The sequence below is a fragment of the Crocodylus porosus genome, unplaced genomic scaffold (genome assembly GCF_001723895.1).
Source record: "Crocodylus porosus isolate Cpor-Errol unplaced genomic scaffold, CroPor_comp1, whole genome shotgun sequence".
In the NCBI taxonomy this organism is placed as follows: Eukaryota; Metazoa; Chordata; order Crocodylia; family Crocodylidae; genus Crocodylus; species Crocodylus porosus.
In genome coordinates this window covers 108,138,665-108,161,224 of record NW_017728947.1, presented here as the reverse complement: position 1 = coordinate 108,161,224, position 22,560 = coordinate 108,138,665, and the positions used below count along the sequence as shown (strand labels likewise).

The window sequence follows — 22,560 nt, the reverse complement described above, 5'->3', positions numbered from 1 at the left end:
ATATTGGACTGATTATTTTACTCCCTCACAATCATATCATTCCTGTGTAGGGAGTACTCTACAGTGATAAGATTAATAGATTCATAGATTCATAGATGCTAGGGTTGGAAAGGACCTTAACAGATCATTGAGTCCAACTCCCTACCTAGGCAGGAAAGAGCGCTGGGGTCAGAATTGCAGAACAAAGGCTAGCTTCATTGGTGGAACATCAACTGTACATTTTTGTACTATATTTTGGGTTCATTATAAATGTTGAAAATTTTTCTTTGTTGTGTCTCGATAGAGCATACAGAAAACATCTCACAAGAAGCTGAAAATGGCTGGCTACTGATAATTAGTCACTTCTGCATAGTCAGTCCTCATTACCAGTCCCCATGGGGTAAGGAATTAGCCAGCTTTTATTGTAGCAATGAAGCCAAAAGGCAGCCAAAATGCTCTTTAACTTGCATTTTGAGCATTTCCTCAGTTCAGGCAGCTCACAAAGCCGTGGCCCTTCACAAGTGTGTTCCAACTATTACTGTGATCCAAAATGCACATAAGATCTGAGAGCATTTGTCAAGGATGCAGGTCTCCTGAGTCTACTTTGGGCCTCCACTGCCAGAATCAGAGCTGGAGAGAGATGTCGAGGCTGTTTAACATTTGGCTTTGGTGTTTTATGATCGCTTGGAATGAGAAAGCCTGACCCTTATAAATATTGGGCTTGTAGAAGCTTGAACCTATTGACCTGCCGCCAGTGATCACTTCAGAGGCACGCTGGAGACTGCAAGAGCAGGAAGGAGCACAAAAAGCAAAGGTGGGTATCACCAGAAAAATGGGGGAACTGCTGGGGAAATCAGCCCCTTCCAGGAGTGCCGACACCCTGGGAAATACAAGCAGTGTGCTGCTTTCCAAACATCGTGCTTCAGTTCATTACAGGGACCAATCTAAAAGCTCCCTGAAGTCAGTGAGAGTTTTGCACTGACTTCACGGAGCTCTGGATGAGCCCTGCTTTTAGCAACTTCTAAACAGGAGGGTAGTACAGGAGGGTGACTTTTCTACCCAAAGAGCATATTGAGACCCTTTCTGTGGCAACCCCAAGAGAAATGTCCCACTCACCAACTCTTGCTCTGCACACCCAAACCCAGAAAGGTATCAGAAAAGTGGGAATTAGGCACATGGGGCATCTATACATGTGCTTCGGGGTGGAGGGATGGATACTTTAATTAGATCAGCTCTGAGAGCCACTCTAATTAAAGTGCCCACAGAGTCACATGTATTCAGTGTCCCACACTTTAAAATGGCAGCAGGGGCATTTGAACTAAAGCTCATTTGATGAGCTTTAGTTAAAGCACCCCCTTTGCCATTTTGAAGCATTAGGATGCTGAATAGACATGACACAGGCCACTGGAGTGCGCTAATTAACACACTCCAGCAGACTCCATTAACTGAGTCTGCTCCAGTGCATGCCAATTAGCATGTGTCGGAGCAGACACCTGGCACATGTATAGGTATCCTTAAATACCTTTGAGGATCTAAACCTTAAGGCCCAATTTGCAGAAGTGCTAAGTCCCTTGACCTCCAAGTGATGGCAATTGACTTCTGAAGGCAGTGAGAGTTCACACCATACCTTGATGCGATAGGGCTGGATTGTACGGCCGACAGGATTAATTCTGACTTAACTCTTCATTTATTTATAACAATTGTTTTTGATGGCTATGGCAGTACCTTGAGCAATCAGGTCCTACCAATCTCTAGTTAGGCATGCAGAAATAGTAGCGGTGTTTTGCTCCTGGTGACTCAGTGTCTTTCTCTGCAAAGTCATATCCAGCTATCGTATGCATAAACCACAGTGAAATAACTATATCAAAACAATGGAACAGCAAGAAAACAGTCTTGCCAACCTCAAGCATTAAGCAATGATGAATCCGTCCCCGTAAAACCCCATAAGGTTGACTTCAAAATGACAAGATTTGATAAAATACATTGAAGGCTTCTTTTATTTGCCACATGATGTAGGTATGTGTATGGGTCATGTTTCCAAGTTTTCCTCCCTAACCAGGAGGGCTAGAAACTTACTCATTTAAAACCAAAACAAAAGAAAAGAAAATCTCTAGTGATAATGAGATTCCACCAGCTGGAGTTGTAAGGATAAATGCCGAAGTATTGCAAGAAGATTGTGAGAACTGGCAATATTGAGGAAGCCGCACTCTATATCCGATAAGCAGGCATTGAAGGGATAGGGGATGGATTTTATAGCAGTTAGCAGATTATTTTGTCTTGTTAATGGCATTTTTTAAAATTCCTTGTAAGGACTGGGAGAAGAGAGTACAGGCTGTGACACACTCCACAGGAAGACGACAGCACTTGCACAAGCTGCAGATGTTAGAATTGAACCGCAAGCGACAAGAGGTGAGGCTGCAATGACTTAGGGGAGAGGTGCCCGTTGGATTTTACAGCATCTGAAAGGGAGAGAGAGATTGAAAATCTCCAGGCCTGTTTAATGAGGCTGTAAGCAGGCTGCTCAGCTGATGCTGTGCCTGGCTTCAGACCAAGATGAGGGATACCTATTGGGCAACCATGTCAAAAGCTGGCTGGGATCTGTATACAAGCCCTTGTCTTTTCTTCACTTCCCTGCAGAGCTGCCCTTCTATTCTCACCGTCTTTGGCGTATTTGCCATACTTTGCTCTTTCATGGTTACCACTCTGCCACCCAGTGTTCAGCTGGGAAAGTGAAACGAGTGGTTTCCAGATAGCGTCTGAGTGCAGAGCCTCTGTGCCAGAAGCAGGCCCCTTGACTAGCCGTGCCTGGTACCTGAACAGCAACTCGCATGGCTGGGTTATCCCAATTGTCTTGAGCCTTGTCCAATTATGTCCATAACTGCGTGCTATCAGCAGCGGGTGGTGCTGACACTTGACAGACTTCACTTCATCTCAAACTGTCTCCTGCTGTTGGTAGGGAACATGCCAGCTTAAATCTGGGACTGTTTTTCTGCTTGTTAATCATTTCTTTTCTGGAAAATGCAGTTTCAGTTGACCCCATGGGTCAAATTCCCTGATTAATTTTAGAGTTAAAAAAAAACACCCATTGGGCAGGGAAGGAGATGGTGCTGCTGTCTCCCTCTGGATGTGTGAGCCCCAAGTCCAAAATCGCTCTTTAATTCAGAGTGGCTACAGGAGCTGCTCTTTTAGCTCAAAAACTAGGAGAGTGTCACAAAGTTCCCAGATCCGGCCCTAAGTAATGAGCCATGGCGGCTGCTGCAGTTGTTACATCCTCCCTTGCCTGAACCGCCCTTAGGCCTTATGAGAAATAGTGAGGCCCAGGGTAGGGGAGTAGTATGGAGGCGTAGCACGCTGACCTGCGCGCCACATACCGAAGCTCCATTCCTAGCTCTGCTCTGACCTTTAGTAATGTTTTGGCCTCGGTTTTTCTATCTGTAAAATGGGGGAGCCTAGCCTCGTCTGTGCAGCACCTTGAGCCAAGCAGAAGGAAAGGGGCACATAAAAATTATATAATGATAATGTGGAGAAAATGTCAACACCCAAAAAGATTTCTTGGTGCTTTTTGCTTAGGTTAGATTGTCACTGAGCCTACCTGCTGGTGTATCCCATAAAGCTTTTATTTCCTAGAAAAAGCTAAAGACCATATTTTTATGAATACAACACACCCCAGAATAATATAGGCACCTTATTTCTGAAAGGCAGAATAAAGGGGGGGGAAGTCCTTTCCTCATAGTAAGGGACTGAGGAGCTGCAGCTAGGGAGCTGAGCCTGCTTATTGTTCTGCTCCTTATACATCACAGGCAGATTTTACTTTTGCTTTTGCCTGGCAAGCAGCAGAAACTGCTCTTACCACATTTCTCATGTATAATGCGCACTCCAGTTCCCACCAGCGGTGCTTTGTATGTGAGAAAATACAGTAATTAGTCCTGATTTTAAGAGATTTGCCTTCACTTGGAAGAACCGAGACTTCCGTTGAATGGGTGCTGTCAACTCTCAGTCCTGCTAGGTACTCAGGGGGTTAGCGATTTGCAGAATTGAGCCTCCGCCATTCGGAGTTTAAACATTGGAACCCACTGAATCCGCCGATACCAAATTGAACCATTTCCCCCCCAGGCAGAGATGAAGCGAGGGCACCACAGGGAGGCAAAACTCAAACAAAAAGCGGAAGAGCTGAAACCTGAGAAAGCGCATGGGAGGATCTGGAGAAACAGTAGTTCTGACAGCGAAGACCGGGTCCCTGTTGAGCCTGCTCAAGCTTACACCAAAGACCACAGTAAGTAGAGCCACTTTTCTGTAGAAAACTACCAAGCATTTTAAGCACGGTCAAATAAGCTTTCTCGTGAGAAAGCCAGTGACTGCCAGCCCTAAACACCTGCAGCTGCTCGGTCTCCCGGCATCTCACGTTGTGGAGATGGAGGTTGAAAGGGCTGTCAGGGAAGCAGAGTCAAATGCGGTAGGTTTGCAATGCGCTGGGAAGCCTCAGAAAGGCAATGATCTCTGTGTTCGATGGTGGAAGACAGCAGATAGCAATACTAATGGTTTCTGAACATGCCTCTTGAGAAACATGAGCCCGCGCTTAGGGCCTATGCAGCTTTGTGGGAGAAAACAGCATCTGGCAGGCTGCTGAAGCTGTCAGGAGGGGTTTGCATTGTGTCCCCACCACAGCTGTACACACAGTCTTACCACCTGTCCTGGTGCTGCCTGCTTAAAGTAGGGATTATCCAGGCGAGACCCCGAGTGGAGGTGTTAGGGATCGCGGAGGATAAAGCACTGATATCTGCTGACTTCGGCATGCAGCCTGAAGCCCTCTCTAGGAATCCAGCTCCGGAGCGTAAACTCTTCCCTTTTGGACAGAGCCAGCAGTGAGACTCCTCGTGGTATTTGCCTGGCCCCCCCTCACACAGATGTGAGGAAACACGGAAATCCTGGGTGCTTTCTTCCCTCACAAATACTAGCACATGCTGCAGCAATGACATCAAATGCTTTGCGGCCAGAGCTTTGGTTCCAATACAGCCTTTCTGTGCCACTCTGGCAATGCAAAGGACCATAGAGTTGCCCTAACAGGACAGCCGAGGGTTTCTTTTTTCCTTCCTTTGCCCTCCCACCTTGATGGCAAGTTGCAGACATGACTAGAAAAGGGCTAATGCTGTCGTAGTGCTTGCAATCCAGCGATCCATACCAATCGTGATGGCCTTTGGTGGGCTTTTGCAAGCCAGTGTACATTAGAGCAGCTCTAAGGCTGCTTTACTTTATGACCAGGGTTAAAATCAACCAGCAGCACCCAAAGGAATCAGAGATTATAGGAGTGATCTAATCCCCATGCTCCCTCTTCTTGGGTTGTGTCCTGGATACAGCGTGGCTGGCTCCTTGGACTGTGCCCAGTAACACTCTACACCAGGGATGCAGTGTCGCCGTCAGATATTCTTAACTCTAAAGCCCTATGGCAGCTTTTGGCTTATAAAGACGATACGTTACTTGTTAAAAGACCTTTGGTTCACTTTGCTTTCATCATAGAACTGAGCTAGCACGGCACTTTCTTCACTGTACCAGAAAGACATCCCAAGGGGGGAAGACAAAGCAAAGCACCCACTTATCAGTAAAGAAAATAGCTTAGCTTTGTGGGCAATGGCCAAGTTCCTTCTTGGTGGAAGAACATGGACCTCTGGTGTGTAAAGCACCTGTGGGCTGGTAAAAGTTTCACATGCTGTTTTCACGTGAATATCTTTGAGCATGTGTGCTAAACCAGTGGGGGGCCAGACTTAAGCTGTATGCCCTCCTTGAGTGCCACTTCTTCCCCTTCTCCTGCCTGATCTGCTGCTCTGCTTTCTGCTCCCTGTCCTGTCTGCTGCTGTGTGGTCAGCCTGCTCCCTAATCTGCCACATGCCACACATGCAAGCTGCCGGTGCCACTTGAGGCACCCATGCTGCAGGTTGGCCACCCCAGAGCTAAGCCACTGGACCGATCTTCAGCTGAAGACTGCACCGATCTTCAGCATGGGCCCTGTGCTCCCACCCAGCTGTCGCTGTGCTCCCACATGCCCGCTCACTGCCACTGCCACCTGCCTGCCACCACTTTCAGCGCTTCGCTGCTTGCGCACCAGCTGCTCCAGCACCACGTGGCTCCTGGCTGCATCGCTGGACCCAAGCAATGAGAGAGAGAGACAGAGAGAGACAGAGAGGGAGGGAGGGACAGAATGTGTATGTGTGTGTGTGTGTGTGTATGTGTGTGTGTTCACAGGATGAGTCCCATATGCACACCCACCATACACATGCACCCATACCCTCCACACTGCCATACACACAGCCCCTGACACTCACACCCCCTCACACACTCCAGCTACCCTCCCCACCACACAGTTCCCCATACCAACCCACACCCAACATATCCACACACATACCCGCATGCTCCCTCACCCCACACCCACAGCCCCCACATACACCCTACCCCACATACCCATACACCCACAGCCTCCCACAAACCTATACCCACCCGCTATGCCCCCACCCCCCACAGTATACAAGATTAAGACTTTATTTTAAGCTATTGTGCAAACACCTCTATGTACACTATGCAAACACATGCAAATCAGGCCAAAAATATTTTTTGAAATAAAATTCATGAATTTTGTAGATGCTCGATTTTTAGAATATAGTTTGGTATTTTTCTGGTTCCAAGATGGCAAACCCCTTTGCTGAAAGAAGTACTTCTGGGGGAAAGAGGAGGAACTTCTGGTGGCAGAGGTGGAACTTTTGGTCACAAGATGGTGACCAGGGGCACCTGTCAAGGGGCGGGGCTACCCACACAGCTCTCAAAAGTTTGTCAAAATTCAGTAAGTGGCCCTCCAGCTGAAATAATTGCCTGACTTACCCTCTCCCCTTGTGGTCCCAGCAGCTGTTTGGGATCCATTTGTAAATGCAGAACAAGTCAAATCGAGGAACCTGGGTATAGGGTGGTACATGTGGCTTCACAACACCATTCCCCTCTCCCATCTTTGTGCAAGAGTGGCAGACTGGACATGTGAGAACAGGAATGTTTGAGCAAATACTAAATGACTGAGCAGTAACTGGCATTACTGCACAGTCCCAATGCTGCATGGGTGTTTTCCCATGCTACTGTGCAGTAGCAATGAGCTACTGTGCAGTACGTCAACATCATGGTTTGTGTCTTCCAGTGCCACATTGCCATAACTGTGAGCTACAGAGACGTAGCTTGTCACTATGGCATAGCATAGCATCTCATGTAGATGCGCCCACTGCACAGTAATTTGCTTTAATCTCAAGTAAAATGTCTCATGTTCATGTGCCCAGTGTGCACCAAAGCTGGGCACCAAGGCAACATGGATGGCTCAGAGCAGTCCTAAACATAGGCAGAAGGAGGAAAAATTATTTAGCGGGGCTGAGTGCATGTGCCCCACCACTCCAGCACGTAAGTCTGTGGGGGAAGGGCCGGGTGGGAGGGTAAAGGACCAGGGGTCAGGGCAGGTAGATCAAAGCTCCAGTGGTGAGGGAGAAAGTGGGGCATAGGTAGGAGCAGGACCTGGGATGAGTGGGGCCATGCCATGTGATGGGACAGGTGGAGGCCTAGGGGAAAAGATGCCCCCTCCCCCACGATCAGTGCATGGGGCAGAAACAGCTGCCACTGCACACTGGGCTTTAAGCCCCGTTGCCCCAAGAGCTACGCAATGCCATTTGCGTCCCTCGCAGGTGGGCAGGGGGCATGGCGCAGCTGCAGCAGGGAGCAAAGCCCGGTGCTCAGCGGTAGCTGCCACCGCCCGCACACAGATCAGGAGGCATGTGTCCCCTGGGCCTCCACTTGTCCCACCACTTGGCCTAGCTGGGGCCCCACTCATCCCAGCCCCTGCTCCTGCCTGTGTCCCTCTCCCTCTGTCATCACTGGGGCCTCGATCTGCCCCCCACAGTGGTGAGAGGGGGAGTAGAGCAGGGGCAGGCCCTGCACAGACAGGCTGGGGTGCAGGATGGAGCTGTAAGTGGCTTGTCCAGGGTGCACCCAGTGTGGGGAGGTGGTGGCAGCTATCACCACTGCACACACCCCAGGAAGGCATGGTGGGGGTGTGCCCCAGGTCTGTGCATGGGGTGAGGGCAGGCTGCTGCTGCGGGCTGGGGATGGGCTCTTCCCTGTGGGGGGGCTGGGCCGCACTCTGCTCGGGATGGATGATGGTGGCTCTGGGAGTAGGGCTACAGGTGGGGGGCTACGGCAATTTTTGTGTGGTTATAGCCCCCCCCACATAGCTCTCCTCCTAGCACAACTGCCTCCCACCCCAAGCACAGCCTGGGCCAGTTCCCAGCTGCCCCTCTCCCCCCCGCTGGGAAGAGCCTGGCACAGTTCTGGTCCAAGCCCGCCTTGCCCCACACAGATCTTGGGCACATCTCCTCCATGCCCTCCTGGAGGGCATATAGCAGCAGGAGCCCCCCTCAAATGAGTTGCTTACGGCTCAGTCCTGTGCCCCACCCCAGCTGTACAGCACCTGCCCCAGCCCCCCATGCTGCTCCCAGGCTGTCTCAGTGCTGCTGTGAACTATGTGTTACCTCATGGGCTGCACATGGGAGTGAGTGGGCAGGGCTGATTTCCCAGCCATGGTTTCAGGTCTGGTGGGGAAGTGGCATAGACATGGCTTGAGTCCTTTGGAGGGTAAAGCTTCCTCCCTTTGCAAACCTGCAGTGCCCAGGAACCTTCCATGAACATTATCCTCTGTTTGCACCCAACCATAGGTGGCAGGAAGGGGAGACGCTCTCCTCAAGGTAGAGCGGTGAGCCACCCAGGCTGACTCGGAAATACACTGAAGCATGCGCTTAACTTTGGAGGGGTAAAACTGAAGTAAGGAGGTACTGAAGGGGTCAGGCCCAACTTAAGGTGCATTAGAGTCTGGTGCTGAGGAACAGAAGGGGAGGGTCTTTTGAGATCTACTTGGAGGAAAACGGCTGGTTGCCTAAAGATAGATCATGCACCTGGGGCATCTGGAAGGCTGAGCAAACCTTGGCTGGGGTACATCTGTTAAACAGTTCAACAGCAAAGGGAATTCTTCTGCTAGAGAGGCCAGGCAGCTATGTTAGTCTGAAGTTCGGTGGAAGTCAGGGCAAGATGCACATTCAAGACTATGGTTCAGAGAGGCAAGAGCAGGGGTGGATCCAGGGCAGGGTGTACTGGTGCACTTCCACCCCTTTTGACTCCTGGCCTACCCAAAGTTTAGAGCCAACTGGCAGCGGCAGCAGCATTTCTACTCAGGCAGTTCTGAGGGAGTAAATTGACTTCCTGGCTCATTATAATTGACCTGATCCCTACTAAACTTGTCATTCCCAGCTGTTAACAACCCTCTCTTCTTTTTAATGGCCTTATGTTCCACCAATCAAACTATCTTTTGTTCTGCCATTCTGCTCTCTGTCCACTGCTCCTGGTTACGAAGCTCCTTTTCCATAGCCCTGCAGGTTGTTTTTAACTCATTCCAAAGAAGTTACATTTGTTTTCACTTCAACCTTTACCTGCATAATACAGCCCTGGGCCCCCAGTGGATTAGTAAAGCTTCTAGTTTATTTTTAACTGGAGAAAAATATGCGTTGTTTAATATGGGATGGTGCTCCTGACCACCTGCACCCCCCTTTCTAAAATTCTAGGTCTGCCCATGGGCAAGCGCCTTCACAGGCAACAACCTGTTTGGTCAGATGCTAGGAGCAGACAATGAATGATAAATGGCTCACTCCCCAGCTTGATTACTGAAACATATTCCAAAATATGACACTCCTATGTATTATCACTCTCTTGATTGTCATCTGTTGTCACATGGGACTGTGCAGTGAAAGTCTCCATGACTTAGATTACCAATTTTATTATGGCAACATTTTGTCCAGTGTTTTGAGTGCCATTATATGGAAATGTCTTCCAAATGTCCCAAGCCCACTCAGCTACCATAGCACTTTTCCCATCCCCTGAGTGAGTGCTAATTAAAGCAAGAATCTTCTTAGTTGGATGGCTTCTAGCCATTGCACAATGATACTTCAGTTATCTGAAATCTGGCTTCCACTCTATTTCATCTTTCAAAGACAACAGACCTCTCTAGTGAGCTCCTGTATTATAGATAGCTCCAACTAGAGAAGGAATATTATGTCATCCATAGAAGGAGCTAGTGCATTGGGACTCTGAAAACTTCTTTTAAATACATTGACACAGCTTGGGAGAGACATTGTAAAACACAGTGCTTGGAATCTAGCTCATCAAAGGGTACTGGACAGGATGCTGATCTCACTTACACTGATGAAAATCAGGAGCAGCTGCAGCGAAGTCAACAGAGCAACAGTGTAAAGTCACTGTGTGGGGGAGAAGATGATGGAGAACCTCAAAAACCCAAGAATATCATTGCGCTGCAGGGCAGTGGGAGCAGAAGCAGCACAGTGCTGGTGAAAGATATTATAATTGGAGGTGTAAGGCCACCTCCCAATATGCAACTTACTGTCATAAGCAACCATTTTAAAGTGGACCTGTGTAGCTTCTGCGACACTTTGGTTAAACCTTTAACGAAGATGATATCTCAAATAAGTTATCAGCTTTTATTGTAATAAGTGTATTCCAGTGAAACCAAAATCACTGCATTCCTTAACCGGCCACACTGCATTGCTCAGGGCTTTACAATAGCTTACTGCAGTGATGCTCAGCCTTCTGGCCCTGCAGGCCAGATGAGTGGTGTGGGGTCAGTCTGCAGGACAGATCCCAGGAGAAGGATCAGTCTACGAGCTGGATCCGGCATGGGGTTAGTGCACGGGATCAGTGTGTGGATGTGATCTGGCATGCCAGCCTGGCCCCACGCATCAGTTCTGGGAACAGTCTAACCCCATCTGCCAGCTGTGTGTGCCATGGTCTTACCCTGTATGCTGGATCAGGCCACAGAACAACCCCTGCACTGGCGATATCTGCTGCACAGGGCTATGTCATCTGGCCCGCAGAGTTCCCCACCGGGTCAGAAAGTGTAGCGGTGGGGGACTGGTGGCCATGTTAATTGCCATGGCTTTCAGAGCTGCTTTCAGAGCTGTGGCAATTAATACTGCCACTGCTCCCCCACTGCCAAATTTCTGGATCCATGGGGAGTCTCAGGGGCTGGATGACATGGCCCTGCTGGCTAAAGGTTGAGTACCACTGGTTTGCTGCAAGAACATATTTGACAACCTGGCTAGCTAGAGGAGCTCTGCATTTCCCCTGATGGACTGCCCTGAAACTTTGCCTTGAGGCAGGAGTCAGGTGAGGACAGTAGAGCAAAACATTGAATTGAGGCTGTTGGGCAGAGAGGCCATTGAGACAACAGGATGCTGACTCTCTACTGAGACGGAGAATGAGAACAAACTGCACTGCCTGTTCTGGGCACGCTGCGCAGGTGATGTAACCCAATACTCTTCATGCAGGGAGCCATCCCTTCTTGGGCCACCTGTCGCATACACTGCAACCTACCACTCATCACCTTTTTCATCTGGAACAACCTTCACTGTTCAGGCACAGCCCCTGTGGGCAAGCCTCCTGTCCTCTCTGCTTCATTTGGTGCTCACTTTGAACCACTTTCGTTGTCCCCGTTAAATCCAGCTCTTGCTCTCAGTGGTATAAACCAGGACCTCCAGTGGAGACAGGCTGGAGTGAATCGGCCTCTGAGTGTTTCGAATCTGTGCCTCTGGGCAGAATTCTGATCTCTGGAGTAATGTTTGTGTTGGAACAAATGGAGATGTACAGGGTGCCTCTACACATGCAATTAGCACATAGCAATAAACTCTGGCACAGTTTGCACTGGAGCTTATGGCTCCCAGGTATAGTGTTTATATATGTGCCAGGGACCACAGCACATTGAACCAGGTCAGAGCTGCTTCACCCTGGCTCAACATGCTGCAGAGGGGCTGGCTAGGGCACGAGGGTGCTACAGTGCAGGGTTGGGCACGAGACAGCCCCTGCATTGTAGCACCCACACGCCCCAGCCAGCCCTGGTAGCTGTCTACATGTGTACACTAAATGACTCCATTATAGGATAGTACTTGTCCCAGACAGTACTATCTTATAGGGATGAGCAAAACAGGCCCTATTTGATTCAGATTCTGTCCAAATCAGGGACAGTGATTCAGTTCCTTGATTTGGAACTTTGTCCCTGATTTGATTTGGCCAAATCCGAATCTGAAGATTTGATGCTGATTCGGAGAATCAGTGATTCAGCCATAGACACAGCTTTAAATGTTTTTCTACATACCTCGAGGTACCAGGTGGCTCATGAACACTGCGATGCTGGGGCAGATGGAGCTTCCCACAGGAGTGTGGGGAGGCCCCCGTATGCTTGGCGGTGAACCCAGAAGTGGACCAGAAATACTTCCAGTCCACTTCCAGGCCCCACCAGCTCAGCGATCAGCCACAGGGGGACCCTGGGTGCGCCCCCCAGACTCAGGAGGCAACAGTCACCAAGCTGGGGGGATGCAGGGGGCCCCCCACGTGCTCCCCGGTGGGCCCGGAAGTGGACCAGAAGTGCAGTCCATTTCCAGGTCTGGTGCCGAGCATGCTGGGGAGCCCCCTGTGCTCCTGTGGGATACTCTATCTGCCCTAGCATTGCAGCAATCACAAGTCGCCTGGTACCCTGAGGTGTGTAGAAAAAACATTTAAAGCTGTGTCTATGTCCGAATCGCCGAATCTTTCCAAATCGATTCAGAGGGTTCTGATTTGATTCGGAGAGATTAAAGGGTCTCCTGATTCAATTTAGATTCGGAGATTCAGCCACTGAATTGGGCCAAATCTCTGCTGAATCGAATCAGTGACCGAAGCTTCACACAGCCCTACTATCTTACAGTGGAGTTAATTAATTTAGTGCACCCTAATCCTGTGTAGGCGTAGAAAGTGCTGCTTTACTGCAGAGCTATTTAGTCAACTGCACAGTAAAGTGCACATGTAGATGCACCCACACTGATCTAGCTGGGGGCAGAACCTGCTTTTGCCATCTGGGCCTTCATGTTTCAGAGTCCCAGAATCTTTTAACGGCAAGGTAAAGCTGGTGTTCCTCTTTTTGATCTGGGAAGACCCATTGCAGCACAGGCAGCGGCAAAGGCTCTATTTTCATATCTACTCCAATTAGGTGTTAAGGCATGGACAACTGAGTGAATTGCAGTGAGGTAAAAGGAGCTGGAGACTTACTACATTTCAGCTGCTCTGTCCATGAGCCTGCTTTTATCTCATGAGAACTAAAAGCTAACTGTGGTAGCTTAGCCCTGGTTCACGGAGGGGTAGGTACGTTCCTGCAGCTTAGTTGCTACTTACCACAGGGTAAGAACAGGCCCATAGGAAGTTACCGGGAAGTCGCTGTCATGCACCTCCTCCCCATCCACTTTTAAGTCCCCTCAATTTGCTTGCTTGCCAAAACCCCGATGCTGCATAATAACAGCTATCACAGCTTTTCACTAATGACTTTTTTTTAAAAGTCTCAGTTGAATCTTGCTGGTTCAGTGCTTATAGGACACTAATCTAGGATTTGGGACACCTGAGTTCAGGTCCTGTCCTGCCAGAGATTTCCTGAATAACCTGGGGTAAGTCGCTTGGTCTTCTCAAACCTTCATTTCTCCATCTGTGAAATGGGGGTCATAACACAGGATTACTATGAGAATAAATACATTACAAATAATAAGGTGCTTTGACACTGCGGTAAGGGGAGAGGGGGGCTGTACGGACCTCAAACAGACCTGATTCTTAGCAACAGAGCCCAGGAGTCCTGACTCCCAGACTTGTGCTTTATCTGCTAGACCACACTGCCCTTTGTCACACGGGATAGCTGAAAATTATCCACCTGATCACGTGTGACTTGATCCTGCAGAGAGTTTAGTGCCCTGGGCTGCTCCAGGAGCTTGGCTTCCCTATTGCAACTCACAGGCTTATGGTTAAAGACACCCATTAAGTGCTTTGCTTGGTTAAGGCTTTGTGGAAGGTCTTGAACCCAAGAAGCTAATTGGGAAAAACAGGCTTTCAGGAAAGAAAAAAAGATAGATAGAAGTCCATTTATAAGAAAAAAATCTTATATAGAAGTCTAAAATCTCTGCCTTTAAAAATAAGTGCAATGAACAAAGCACAGAAATATCCTAATAAATCTGGAGCTATAATCCTGGGATAATTCTAGAAGAGATTGGTTGGGTCCCGTGCTCTCAGCACGGTGACAACCAGAGGAAAGCCCGTGGGCACCACTGGGTCCAAAAAACTGCATTTACTAACTACTTGCAAACATTGGAGGCAGGCTGCATGCAGACAGCTGCTTTGACTGGATTCTGGTGACTGCTCCAAACACAGAATACAGTGAGCGCTGTTACAGGACAATTTAAGGAGATGCAACCCTTCTCCTACACACAATGGCTCGTGAAGACTAAAACTAAAACTTCTTCCTGTCATAAGGAGAGGAAAGAGCAAGCACATTTGGCTTTGCAAGAAAGACCTGACGGGGCCTGATTTCCACCTTGTGCAATTCCATCAGTCTGTAGCACGTATCTGCTAAGCCTCTGTGCTTGCATATGCAAGCTAGGATAATTAAGATGTTTCTCTTTTTTTAGGGACTACATGGGATGGAGAATTCCTAGAGCAATACCAAATGTTTGAGTCTCATCCAAGGCAAAGCAGTAAAGTGGAAATGTGGTCCCTGAAGCAACAGGCGGCAAAAGAGCTATTTTGGGACAGCTCTAGCACGGACTCTGAGGACTGGAAAAGCGGGGAGAGAAAGCTGTATCACAGACCAGCGCTTGTGAGGACCAAGACAGAGAGAATCTCTCTCTTCGATGAGTTCTTTGATAAGCACTTCTAACCGCCAAGGGCCAGGATGGGACCATAGCCATCCCCTGGGACAGCAGTTATGTCACAAGGCTTTAAAACCCCCTAGCTGGATACGCTGAAGGTATTAATCATGACTTATCCTGTGAAGTAAATGAGGTTTCTATGAGTATCTTAACAATGTGGAAACAACTACATGCAAAATCATGGATTTTTTTATAGTTCTGTTGCTGAACCAAAAGGTATCAGAGGGGAAAATTAGTTTGATTCAAACCAAAGTGGATTTAATGGGGTTTTTTTGGCAAAACAAAATAACTGAGAAATCTCATTTGGGAACAACACAGACCATTCTGTTTGACCCAAAATGAAATATTTTGTTTCCTATTTGGGTTATTAATCCTTTTTTTTTAGCCTTTTCTTTTTTAATTTAAATCCATTTTTAAATTAAATGTGTCACGGGAGGAGGAGGAGTGAAACGGTTTCATTCAGAAATGTATAAACAAAGCATATGCATATTTCTTAAAGGAACCATTCCAGCTGGGGAAAGGTCGCAACAAAATGTTTCTTTTACATTTTAAATTTTCCTTGTTTTTTTTTAAGCTGAAATTATTTACCGAATCTGAGCCAAACTCACAAATGGGTCCAATCCCCCCTGAAGCTTGATTTTTCTGCAAATTCATTATTCATCAAAACAATATCTCACCGAGCTCTGGAGAGAACTTACCCTTCTCTTTAATAAGTCTCCGGGGACTCATGCTGCGAGGCTGAGTCTGCTTTATGGAGAAATACAAGGAATTCAAGTGCATATGACACTGCACTTGGCTTGAAGTGACTTATCATGCAGCTGCTTTAATAAGACTGCATGAGATAGGTAAGGGAATGCCATTGGCAAGGACTGAAAGGGCTACACCTGCAGTCCTGACACAGGCAAAGCACCTACCGACTTCAGCAGGAGCTTTGCCTGAGTTTGGATAGCGGGTGGGGTAGAAGTGCACTTTACAGACTAAATGAATCAAGGATACATAAGTTTTCACGAGCAACAGTTCACGTCCTCGGATGCTAAGAAGGGACATGCATTTGGATTGTCGGGTCAAGGGACCCAAGACTAAGAAGCATGGCTCCTTGCTTCTCTGCTTCCCTTCCAAGTAGCCCCTCGACCCCAACCTGCCTCCGATACGCCTTCCTCTTACAGAGGGGTGCACACAAGACGAGCTGTGCAAGTCTGACCCTTACCGTGCCACTCGGTCACATAACTCTCATTAGTCCCTCTCCCCTCCCTCCTCTTGCTGGCAGGTCATCCAAGTAGCTCAAGATCTGAAGGCCCCGGGCTTGATTTTGGTCATTTTAGCTGCATTTAGATTGGTGTCTAAGACAGCATCAGATGCACGACCTCTGCTTAGAAAAATATGAGGGTGGCATCACCACCTCCTCCATGTAGCAAGAGTCCAGCATAAGACTGAGGCTACACGATTTCAAGCAAGCACAACTAACTACCATTGCAGACATGTTCCACGCCCGCAGTTTGAGACCTCTGTTATTCTGCCTGTTAGGGCATTTATTTTATATCTGCTTACACTGTCCGTGTCCCTGTTTTCTCTGAGTGCTTTGCAAACTAATGAATGTATCCTTGCAGTGTGTTGTAGGTAGGTCAGTGTTGTTATTCCCTTGGGAAATTCAGATAGATGAAGGGGAAGGCGGAGATTTCCACAGAAGCCGAAGGTAGTTAGACACCAAGGCTGACTGGATTTCAGTGAGATCTGCTTCCTTGCGTCCCTTAGGCCCTTCTTGGAAATCCCAGCCTCACTGGCCTGCCCAGGATCATACGGAAAAGCTGTAGCAGAGCCTGAAATCGAACTCTTTCATCTTGATTTCCAGCCCAGGGCCATAACTGCATTCCCTGTGCAGTTCCCTGTGTCTGCTACGTATCCAGGGAACTGCATTCTTCAAGGAGACTATTGCTGTCGCTTCTGGACAAGTTCCTACCGTGTATATAAATCCACAAACACTGAAATGGCAAGCAAACCACAAGAAGAAGCAGAAGAAGAAGAACGAGATCAATTTTGGGATCGGCACTATATAAACAGTAAAGGTAGTTAGTGGCAAATGACTCTCCGCTTGCATTATATATTTAAGAAACATGCTTATGAATCCGTTCCAGATCTTGCATAACCACCATGTGCAGGAAAGCATTGCAAAGGCTTTGCATTTAATATTGAGTACAGACAGGAAAGGTCAATGATTTAATGGGCTGGAACAATTGATCTGGCACTTGACAATACACCTGTCCCCTGAATGATTGCCGCATATTTCCCTTCTGTGTTCCCATCTGTCAACAATTAAGCTATAATTGGTGGAAATGCCATCTATCCTGGATAGCGTCAACTCGTTTTCCAATAGTCAGGATGCCAGAATCTGAAAGTGCTGCAGATGGATATGAATACCTAAAACAGTCAATCCGTTTCATGTGTTTTATGGGAGGAAAAATGTATGATAACATTAATTTATACAAATTATTGTATGCGATACATACTTAATGATACAAAAGCATGGTTTTTTTTTCTCATTTGAGCACTGCCAAATCCTTTGATACTAATGATCATTTCATTTTCATATGTACTGATTCAGTGTAACATTTAAAATGGCAGACTGCCATTCATTTTACTCCCATGTCATCTAACAGCTTTCCAGGTACTGGGTATTAAAAATTCCCTTTATTACAAGGTGTTGAACATAGACTCTCCTACAAGTGAAGCAAAATAAAATGAAAGCAAGTCAGCTGAAGCTCAACAGTAAATTCTTTAAAGTAGCTTTTAGCTTTGAATAGATACAGGTTTCAGATGGTTGCTACTAGTCCCTAATTTTAACAGCATAATCATAGAATCATAGAAAATTGGGGGCATGGGGAAGGGACCTCAGGAGGTCACATCTAGTCCAACCCCCTGCTCAAAGCAGGACCAGCCCCAATGACATCATTTCAGCCAAGGCTTTGTCTAGCCAGGTCTTAAACACCTCCAAGGATGGAAACTCCACCACCCCTCTGAGTAACCTGTTCCTGTGCTTTACTATCTTTCTAGTGAGAAAGTTGGGTGTTGTATTTAAAGCCTTGCTGTGGGGCAAAGGTATTACTTATGTGTTCAATAAATTAGGATCCGACACCTGAGTAGTCTCGCTGATCATTTTATTTCCTCTTAACTAAATTGAGTACGACAGAAATGCATCAGCACATGTGAAACAGCACTTATTTTTCTCTAGTTAAAAAGAAATTGGAAGCTTTATTAATATGCCAGGGGCTTAGAGATGGATTGAAGCAAATACAAACACATAGAACTTCACTGAAAGGGTTAAAAATGATCTTAAGGGCTGTGAGATAGGAGCTTCATGACCAGGAGCAGCTAACAGAGAACAGAATTGCAACACAAAGGACTGTTTGACGGGTGGAGCACGAAGAGCAGTAAAAAGAAGAGAAGGTCATTAACACATGTGGAATGAAGAGTTTAGTAGGGATCAGGTCAATTATAATGAGCCATGAAGTCAATGGACTCCCTCAGCACTGCCTGAGTAGAAATGCTGCTGCCACTGCTAGGCAGTTGGTTTGAAACTTTGGGTGTAGCAGGAATCAAAGTGGGAAGGAAGTGCACCAGTGCACACCCCACCCCCTGGCCCTGATCCGCCCCTGTAAACCGAAGTACAGTCTTAATGCTAAATTGGATGTAAACCCATTTGTGTAGTAAATAGCATTGCTAGCCAGCACTTGCAGGAAGGTAAGAGGGGAACTTGCATCACTGAGCACTTCACTAAGTTTTTAATTGACCTTGTTGTTCTGGACAGATAACTTCTGTTCTATGATCTATTGTCATCATCTATTATTACATATGGATAACATTAGCTATTTGTGCCATGTACCATTTATACCTGGGAAATAAAGGTGAAGGGGAAGTTATGATCTGTGAGGCAAAGGAAGCTTTCCACTTCTCTTTCAGTGGTCAACTTCATTAACATAATTAGGCCCAACTAAGGCATTTGTTTTAGCGCGTACTTAGCTTGAACTGTGACTACTGCTTCCTCAGACCTGATGAAGGGCATTTGAAACCCAAAAGCTTGTCGGCCATCTCTCTCAACGAAACAAGTTACTGAAAGATATGATGTCCACTCACAGATCTGGCTTCTCTCCTATTCCTGGGCCATCATGGCAGCAACAGTACTTGTCTATGTATATTGGAAGTAATGGTGGTAGGTGTTGGCATGTGTTGATGTTTAACTGGCAATAATCACAAACCCCATGAATTGCAACGTGATTTGTGTTATCTGATGCTGCAGAACAATGTCTCCTAGGGTGACTGGTTACCAGACCAGCAGGAACCAGAGGAAAGATTTCACAGAGTAAAAAATAAATGTTTAACAGGTTAAAATGTATTTGTACACAGAACCCATGTTGGGATGAGCTATAGGTAACACAGGACCTCTGGGGAATAATGTTACCGGTCTCTAAGACACTTCTACCAAACTCTGATTTTTGGAGGTTTATAATTTGACTGAGTTTGGGTGGATTTTCTTATATATTACAAGGGTAATTCTTGTGTTGCAAGTCTCCATGATCTCTTTGATCATTGACTGAACCAACCTACATTTCATATTTCAGAACAGACACATTGGTGCAGTGCTAGATGGACTACCCACAGGTGGTCTAGGAGGCTCCCATATGTTGTGGCCCCCAAGAAATTAAAAACTCAAAACCTGAGGTGAATATGGGGAGCAGAGTCACCTACGGGGCATGCAGAATTGTTGCTCGGTGTCACTGCCGATTAGTCATTGGAGACTGGAGATCGCTGCTCTCGACCTTCTTAACATGATCAAAATGACATCTTTCCCATACATCATTCTCCGAAAAAGCAGACGTTTACCAAAATGAGACCCAGACACCTTCCTGATTATTTCCCAAGTCAAAATGGTTACTTTTGGGCAAAGCTATAAGCAATTGAAACCTGGGTTTTATAATGGGAAGTAGTCAACTTTAACCATAGACGTAGCATGTGTATTTTTATATGAATATGTAAAGGTTGTTTCAATGGGCCTTAAACCTGGGATGTTGTAGTATACCTTTCATTGTTATAGGAGATGAAAAATGGCTCAGCTGTGCTTGTAAAAGAAAGGAGATAAAAAAGTAAATCTGATTGAAGTCCGAAGCTGTGTCATAACTGCGGCTCACAAAACAGGCTGGATTAATGTGCTTTCCAAAACCGCCTGGGCTCTCTCCCGCAAAGGTACAGGTCTTGCCCTCTGTTTGCACTTCTAGGTACATATCAAGCCCTGAACACAGGGGAAACTACAAGGCACCATTACACTCCACAATCGAAAACAGATGTAGCCGTTATCATCAAAGGCTTGGCAAAGGAACCACAATGTGGTCACAAGCTTTATTAAACTTCTTATCTCAGCTGGGCCCTGGAAGGTGTGTGGTAGAACAACTGACCTTGCTGCAATCTACTTATCCTGAAAGCATAAAAGAAAAACAAAAATCAGAAACGCTGACCCGCACAGCTGTGTTTCAGGCTGTAAATGGAGATTAAAGTATTATCATCCCTTTGAAAAAGATTGGGCTTGGCAAGTGTACCTCAAATGGAGGTAACTTGTATGTAACCTCAAATCAAGCAGAGATACCTCAGGCCTCAACGTGTCAGCCTCTGGCACGGGATCAACACTGACTAAGCCCTCTGGATTTCCAGCTTCCTTAAAATAACTGCAGCGCAGGGATAGGCAATTGTGTTTGGTTTCCCAGGATGAATGAAAAGGCTTTGAGGGATCAACCAACGGCATGCCGTCAGGGGAGTCAAAGGAAGTTGCTGGAGGTTAGGAAAGCAGCCTGATCCAGGAAGTTCCCCTTCTCTTTCAAAACGTTGGCATGGCATCTTCTATAGAAGGGCAGGAAACAGGTTGTTAAGCTGCTAGATAGAAATTGCTTGATAATGCCCTGCCTTCGAAGGCTTCTCTAAATCTATTCCAAGCTTGTGCTATGTATATCTACTTCAGTTCATTTATAAGGTGCAAATCTGCTTCTACTTGACTTCACACGACGGCTCTAAGCCTATCCCGACCACGCGGTTGGTCCAATAAAAGATATCACCCCAAGAAATCCTTGCCTTTCACTCGATAACATGGGCTGTGAACTGCCCTGCCCATACTCAATGTGCATGCCTACATGTATGCGTGTGCACACACCTGCAACCATTTGTGTAACCAATTTAGAGCAAGGAAAACAACTTTGCCCTTGGCATCCACTATTTCTACACCCAACCTCCCGCATCCCACAACTCCCACAACTCTGCGCCCCAAGCCCTGCACCCCAACCCCAAGATCCGTCCTCTTCCCTCCAGCCCCGCCCCCCACCCCAAGCTGACTCTTATTCTCAAATTACTGGAGCTTCACGCACCCTGACTTCTAGGTCAGAGGTCTTGAAAGAGAAGGGGAACTTCCTGGATACTGCCATTTTCCTGACTCTGCTAAATTTCCAGCAACTTCCTGTGACTCCCTGGATGGTGCTGTTGCTTGATTTCATTTGTCCTGGGAAACAAACAATCAAACTTTCTCCTGGTGCCACCTGGCAGCTCCGTGAGGGTTCTCTCTTTTCCATCCCCTAACGTTGCAGCCATTAGAGGAAGACAAGGGAGCAGATATGGTGGTATTCACAGAAGGGCCAGGTGTTAAGGGATGTGGCTCTTGGCCCTTCCTGTTCTCCTCTCTCCACCATCTAAACATCCTCTCTGCTGCTGAGGGGAGGAGAAGACAGCTCTGACTGGTGCCTCTTACTCCCAACTCTGTGCAGTGGTGCAGTGGGATAGGACCAACATTACCCTTTCTGCCAGGAAGGATTGAACCCTTGGGAGGATGCGGTGGAGAGCAGACCTAAGCACAGGGATTCCACCTATGACCGGTCTTCACATATCACCAGACATTCATGCAAGAGCCAGCAACAGTCTTGTCCTATTTGTACCTACAGTGCAGCAATGCAGTTGGTGGCCTGTGGCAATATCTCATTAGGGCCCAAGCTATTGTGCTGCTTGCTCCCATCCCAATCAATGGGATTCTGGCTTGAAGAGAGTGCAGCCAAGTTCTGACCTATCTCAACCTTCACTTTGCCATTAGTTTCCCACTCTGAATTCCCTTGTGATACCCAGCAAAGACGATCTGTTGGGGCTATTTCCATCCTGACAGGGAGGAGGGAATATCAGGAACCTCCTGAGACAGTGTGGTCTCATGAAGACCCCAACACCTTTGTGCTGACCAAAGATGTTAGCATGAGTCCTGGGGATGTCTACACCAAATCTCCGAAGTACAGTTGGAGGCTCAAAACAAGCCCAAACCCCCTTGTACTCACTACTTAAAGATCCTATGCAGACCTTTTGGGATAGGTAACCCTTAACATCTACCTCAGGAGGTTGAGCCACTTCAAGAGAGCTCTGTTCTGTGTACAGCGTGTATGGGAACCCACCAGAGAAGCCTATGCCATGGGCAGAAGTAGCAGAGGTGTTTGGAGAGGCATGGGACTTTGCTACGCCTAGTTTCCCTGTTTCAGGTGCTTCTGTCTTGCTTCTGCTTGTGTGATGCTGGGAGAAGGAGGAGGTACCATATCCCCCTATGGGAGTAACCTTCATAAGCCCTTTGAGATCTATTGGTAGGACATACTGTGTCATGACAAGCTATAACCTGAAAACAAAGGGGGAGGAAGGGAAAGCATGGTTTCTCTCTTACTTACTAATTGTTCCACTGTTCAGGGAAGAGAGTGGGCAAGTCTATACTGCGGTGACAGTGTGTCCA

The 22,560-nt window shown here is 47.2% G+C and overlaps 1 protein-coding gene and 1 long non-coding RNA gene across 5 annotated transcripts in view; one reads left to right on the top strand and one right to left on the bottom strand.

The window, feature by feature from the left end:
• The window catches only part of CUNH14orf105 (chromosome unknown C14orf105 homolog), a 33,836-nt gene extending 16,313 nt beyond the window's left edge, over nucleotides 1–17,523 (top strand). For 2 of the 4 annotated variants that reach the window (XM_019550879.1, XM_019550881.1), the window contains 4 exons: nucleotides 707–793; nucleotides 2,290–2,388; nucleotides 4,093–4,252; nucleotides 14,535–17,523. In XM_019550879.1, the coding sequence (XP_019406424.1) occupies nucleotides 707–793; nucleotides 2,290–2,388; nucleotides 4,093–4,252; nucleotides 14,535–14,782 (594 nt within the window). In that variant the 3' untranslated portion in view covers nucleotides 14,783–17,523. The remainder of the gene's footprint in view (nucleotides 1–706; nucleotides 794–2,289; nucleotides 2,389–4,092; nucleotides 4,253–14,534) is intronic. The other 2 variants (XR_002103836.1, XR_002103835.1) reach the window with 2 other exon arrangements.
• LOC109320671 lies at nucleotides 135–21,086 on the bottom strand. The gene is made up of 3 exons (XR_002103837.1): nucleotides 19,312–21,086; nucleotides 12,350–12,352; nucleotides 135–145 (listed from the first exon to the last, which is right to left on the bottom strand). It is a non-coding gene; the product is annotated as an uncharacterized LOC109320671 (long non-coding RNA).
• Nucleotides 21,087–22,560: the final 1,474 nt, after the last annotated feature.